The 6,000-nt window shown below is 46.3% G+C and overlaps 1 protein-coding gene across 1 annotated transcript in view; it reads right to left on the bottom strand.

Moving 5' to 3' along the window:
- SYN2 (synapsin II) overlaps positions 1–3,641 on the bottom strand; it is a 237,620-nt gene extending 233,979 nt beyond the window's left edge. The window contains exon 1 of the mRNA XM_066245801.1: positions 3,076–3,641. Coding sequence (XP_066101898.1) covers positions 3,076–3,461 — 386 coding nt within the window. The 5' untranslated portion in view covers positions 3,462–3,641. The remainder of the gene's footprint in view (positions 1–3,075) is intronic.
- Positions 3,642–6,000: the final 2,359 nt, after the last annotated feature.

Below are 6,000 nucleotides of genomic sequence, written 5' to 3' on the forward strand. Positions count from 1 at the left end.
GTGCATTAAGGCTGCTCTGAGAGGCTATTTTAATAACTCCTTTTAAATCTCCAATTATTTTAACAATATTTTATTTTAGCATTCTATAATTCAGATGGGATCAATATTCTTAAATTCTACTGAGAGGCTATACTCTGACTTCCTCTTCAAGTACTGGGAAAATAATATTGGGCATATAATGACACCTACTCAGTGAATACTATCTAGGTAGTTTTTTTGTTTGTTTGTTTGTTTTTTTGTTTTTTTTTTCACTTTGTGGTTTTTTTTTTATTTTTTTATTTTTTTATTTATTTATTCATTTTTAGAGAGGAGAGTGAGACAGAGAGAGAGAAGGGGGGAGGAGCTGGAAGCATCAACTCCCATATGTGCCTTGACCAGGCAAGCCCAGGGTTTGAACCGGCAACCTCAGCGTTTCCAGGTTGACGCTTTACCCACTGCACCACCACAGGTCAGGCTCTATCTAGGTAGTTTAAACTGTGAAACTAATTTACTAAAATCAGCCTTCAGAGCAAAGAACACCTTTAAGTCACTGTGCTTGTCATACCAGATACCTGCTCCTTAACTCAAAGACCCTCAATAAAACCATTCATCAATATTTAACCAAGATGTTTTTAACAAATTTAGACACATTAAAAGACAAACTGTAATTCTGAGAATTGTTATTTATTAAGCACAGAAACACAGAAGCACAGAAGTGCTGTCAAGCACTAGACTCAAACTAGGTTTATGATTTTTAATAAGTCAATATTACTTCAGGGAAAATCAGTTGGAAGTCAGCCCATAAGAAAGTGGCTTCCGTAACTTCCCTCAGAAGTCTAGTCTCCAGGGCAAGGCAAATTCTCTGGTTCATGTCAGGCAGTTTTCCTAGAAAATAACAGTATCCAAAGAAAGTTTCCAATCTCATGCCACTTGAAACTGAACTAAATACAAATCTACAGCAGCCTCATCATAGCCATACAAATGAGTATCTTTCTACCTGAGGGAATCTAACCAGTAACTAGACCCCAAACATATACCTTCAACTGGACAAATCAGGCCAAGGTGCTAGAGGATTAGATTCTTGCATAGAAAAATGAAGCGCCAATGTCATTCCCACTTCTCCCCTTCTTTTCCTGGCCTTCCTTCAAAATTTCTCTTTTGTGATACTTTCTCCAGTAACTCCAGCCCTCACTAATCCGTCCATTTATTGAATGTCTAAACTAGTAATTCTAGCTTCCTTTCTATTAAATGTTTCATGTTTCCATTTTGTCTCCCAAATTTGAGTGTGAGTTCTTGGTAAGGCCCCTACTTTGTCCAGCCCCTAGAGAGAGCCTATTATTAATATTGCTAATAACATAATAATAATAATAATGAGGTAATAGTGAAGCAGTGCAGTGGCAACAGTAGGGTAAAATGGGCCTAAATTCAAATCCTGGTTCTATCATTTGCAAAAACATTATTTAGTTTTGCTAAGCCTCAATTGGTGGTGAGAATTCAATGAGATATATATCAGGGCACCCAGTACAGGGTTTGGTGTATAAGAGATGCTCAATAAAACTTAGTTACCTTCCCTTCCCACTAATAAGCACTTGTTGATTTAAACAGAGTAATTCTCCTAGGGGGCTGTCAATGGCACCATCACTCATACTCTTATAGTTTCCCTATTACATTCTTGCTTGTTCCTTTTCATTTCCTAACAAAGGTCCCTTCAGATTTTCTACTCCACTGCCTTAAGAAAAAGCCAACTACAGAAGTCGCCCTAATGACTATTCAGAACGGTCACATTAGGGGCCAGCAGGAGGGTATCTCCACATTTTCATCTCACTTCCATCATACCCACTCTGGCGCTCTCTCCTTCTGGGTCTCCCAGTGAGAAAATGATAAAGAGAAAAGCAGTGAGGCAGCCAAAAGAGGGAATGGAGATAAACAGCTATTTGGTCCCTCTGTGTCTCCCTCTTTGGAGAAAACACTCAGGTCTAGTTTCCAACCTCAATTCCAGTGAGAAAGAAAAACAAAAACACCCCTTCCCATATTCCAGAAAAAGGCAACCCAGATTTCTGGCCTCTTCATTTCCTTAAACCCTTCTCCAATCAATTCCACCATCAGCACCCACCCCAACCTTCAATCCCTTGGTCAACTTCCTTCTACATAAAACAACTTCTTTTCATTGATTTGTCTTAAATGAGTATCATGCCTGCTTTTACCAACTACAAGTAAGATTTTTCCCCCCAGCCTTCCCATTCTAAGTTGGAATACCCCTTAATAATAATAAGTATTATCATAAATATATTTAATAACTATTATTGAAGTTCCCTATCTACTCCATTAAGGCAGATCTTTTTATTTGTGGTCCTTTCATCATCCAGATTTTTTTTACTTCGTTCATCACGTTTACAGCTGGAAAAAGCCACCATCACTTGCACTCCCCCCACACATACCAAAACCAAAAATATCCATAAACCCCTTCCTGCTGCACAAAATACCAGAATTCCATTCATCTTAAACGGACTTGAGCCCGTGCTGCACTGGAACAAGCTCACCACGTACACCTGTGCTTCCACATCTGGGATCTGATCAACCTGGAAGTCAATATTGATATCCGCCCCCACTGGGCCTCTCCCCCTCTCCCCATAAAATACTCATTCCCTTTTCAAATTCACTCGTGTTTCATAAAGGACAGCCGTTTATTAGTTTTAAATGTCCGATCTGGGACCGTTTTTACCTCATTTTTTCTGTGCCTAGGCTGAGGTCTGTCCCCTCTGTCCCCCCCTCAAAAACAACTCTATTTCTCAAGGCTCTTCCCTGTTGCATAAAGTAGCTCCTTCGTTTACGTGTCTTGGAGGATTTGAAACAATCGAGAAAATCTTTTACCTCAGGGTTTAACCTTTCCAGGCGATCAATGCCGCCCCCCTTCCTACAAATATTCGCCCCTCCGCGCTCATCCCCACCTCCTCGCGGCCGGACCACTCAGACCCTCCTCTTTATTGGTTGGAGTTGTTTCCCTGGCGCCCCGGGGCCATCTGTTCGGCGGCCCCAGCTGCCCCGACAGACCCCGGGAGCTCCTAGCAGCCGCGGCGGCGGCCGGCGGGCACCTACCAGTCGGTGTGCGGCTCGTCGACGACCAGCAGCACCTTGGCTTTCCTGGAGGCGGCGGGCGGCGGTACGGGCGCGTCCACGAGGCCGGCCGAGGCGGCCGTCTGCTTCACGGCTTGGGACAGCGAGCTGAAGAAGCTGCTGCCCACCGACGGCGCCGAAGCCGCCTGCGGCGCAGGCTGCGGCGCGGGCGCGGGGACCTGCGGCGGCCTCCGCTCGGGGCCTGGCGAGGCGGCTGGGGTCGCCGACGAGGCTGAGGCCGCGCCCGGGCCAGGGGGCGGCGGCGGTGGCTGCTGGGGCTCAGGCCGCTGTAGGTCGGTCATGTAGCCATTGGGCAGGTTGGCGATGAAGCTGCTGTCCGACAGCCTGCGCCGCAGGAAGTTCATCATCTGGCTTGAGGGGCTGGGGGCGCGGAGGGCGAGACTGAGGCGGTGGCTGCCGGGCTGAGGCGGCTGAGGCGGCTGACGCGACCTAGGGGGCTGACGCGACCGAGGGGGCTGACGCGACCGAGGGGGCTGATGCTCGGTCCCAGGAGTGCGAGCCCAGCAAACAGCCGCGGCAGACGGGGCCGGGCGGGCCAGGCGACGCGCAGCTTAGCGCCAGAGAATGGGCGGGGCCAGGGGCGATCGCCCCGCCCCGCGCCGCAGAGCCGGCACCGCCCCCGACTCGCCGCCTGCGCACCCGCCGGCCTCCTGAGTCTGCGGACCTGGTCGCGGAGCGCCAGGCCTCCTGCAACCTGAGCGTGGCTCCGTGGGGAGGACGTGGGAGCCCGTTCTGGTCCCCAAGAATAGGGAAAAGAGAGCCTAAAGCCCGTACCACCTTTTGGTTGGACAGAAAAGAGTCATGTTCCACTAGAGATGAAGGTGAAAGAAACTCTCATCACTCTTCGCAGGGAAGAGAAGAACTGTTAGCATCCCTGACCTGAGGTGAGAAAGGAGCCATTCTGTGTGCACACACACACGCTGTAATGAGAAGGAAAAGAACCACCTCCCTTCCTCTCCAACCCTCAAGTGTGGAAGGAATAATTTGTCCCCACTAACACACACACACACACACACACACACACACACGCCCTATGGTGAAATGGAAAAAACTACACTCCCTTCCTCAATACTGGGGGATAAAAACATTCCCCGACACCCATACTCCAAGATAGTAGAGACAAGTACCAGTAGGCGACACCCATACTCCAAGATAGTAGAGACAAGTACCAGTAGGCGACACCCGTACTCCAAGATAGTAGAGACAAGTACCAGTAGGCGACACCCGTACTCCAAGATAGTAGAGACAAGTACCAGTAGGCAAGCAAAGAGTCATCTCTACTTTGGAGAGGAGGGGTGAATCGATTTTCCTCACCCAGTCTTAGAAGGATATGTGGGGCGCATTTTCAACGGTTGCACTTGAGAATGGCTCACCAAAGAACTTGTACTCCTCTCCCCTTTCTATCGACCAGAGAAAAAACCATGTGTAAATCTGGAAGTGCACACAAACACACACATTACTCCCAAATGGCATATCTAAGGCTCCCCACCCCTTCTGTATTCGGTTCTCTTAACAGGCTTTGATGTATCTGATGTAGTCCCAAGAAGGCCATCTCTTCATCTTTTCCAGTTCTGCCTGAACTTTTGATTACCACTTTTCCATGTGCATGCCCTGAATCTTGTGTGATCTCTGCCAGGACCTTTGTTTTCATTTCTAGTGAGATATACTTAATCCCTGTGTTGTAGTGGAACAAGACATAGCAGTTGCACTTTACTTTCAAATCACTCTAGGTGTCTTTGGATATGTGACCTTGGACAAATTAGCACTCTGAGCCTCTTTTCCTCAGCTGATAAAAAGAAATAACTTTTCAAAGTTGTTACACAGAGTAAATGAGATCATGTATGTTAAGCAGCTGGCACTCAGTAGGTATTCTAGTAATGGTGGCTGGATTCTTATTTCAACTAGTTCTCAGTAATTATTTAGAGGGCTGCATGGAATCAATGAGCAGCTTGCCACTAATATTGGCAGGCAGTTCTGGCTTTCTACATCCTAGCTGGCACTCAACTTGGAACCTGGAGATGCACAGTTCTGCTCTGAGCCACACACCCAGTGACGTGTGAGAAGTCACCAATCAACTATAATAATACACTGGTCTTCCCATCTACCATGTGCCCAGCAGCAATAAGAGCTAAATAGACTGATATGAATGGGAAGTGGCCCCTGTCTGTGGGAAGTTTGCAATCTACGTGAGCTAGAAAGTGGGGAGGATAGACATGGGAACAATTATCCGCAATAAGATGTGGCAAATGTTATAATTCAGCTGGGTAAGGTGGTTTAGGAGCACCAACGAGTAAGGGATTCATTCTGCTTGTGAGGGTTAGGGATGGCTTCTCAGAGGAGGTGACATTTGAGATGGGTCTTGAGGCAGCTGCAAGAGTTTACCAGCAGAGAAGTGGGGAAAGCACTCAAGCAAAGAAAGCCTGAAGAAATGCTAGTTGATGACTCCTCAAGGGAGCCTTCCCTCAGTCTTACAGAGTGAGCTAAGTGTTTTATCACCTGTGCTTGGCTTTTTCATAGCCCCTGAAGAAATAATAATACAATATTCTGGTAACTAGAATGTAAACTTTTCAAGGATAGAGTTGTGTCTTATTCATCTTTGGACCCCAACATTAAGAACAGTGCCTGACACATAATAAGGTCTCAGCTATTTTAGAATTAAACTGTGCTCTTACCCAACTCAGTTCTTGCTATTTTATAATTAAACTGTAATCTTACCCAACTCAGTTCTTGTGTCTATTGGAGAATAAAGCTTATAAGTCACTAATAAACTAAATTCATTGCCTTCCTAGTATTTTTTAGAGAATCAGAGGAATCCAAAGGCATGAATCTCTAATGATAGGATATCAGACACTAACACTTCCTTTTTTTTTGATGATTAGGTTATCA

This window comes from Saccopteryx bilineata, chromosome 10 (genome assembly GCF_036850765.1).
Source record: "Saccopteryx bilineata isolate mSacBil1 chromosome 10, mSacBil1_pri_phased_curated, whole genome shotgun sequence".
Classification (NCBI taxonomy): Eukaryota; Metazoa; Chordata; class Mammalia; order Chiroptera; family Emballonuridae; genus Saccopteryx; species Saccopteryx bilineata.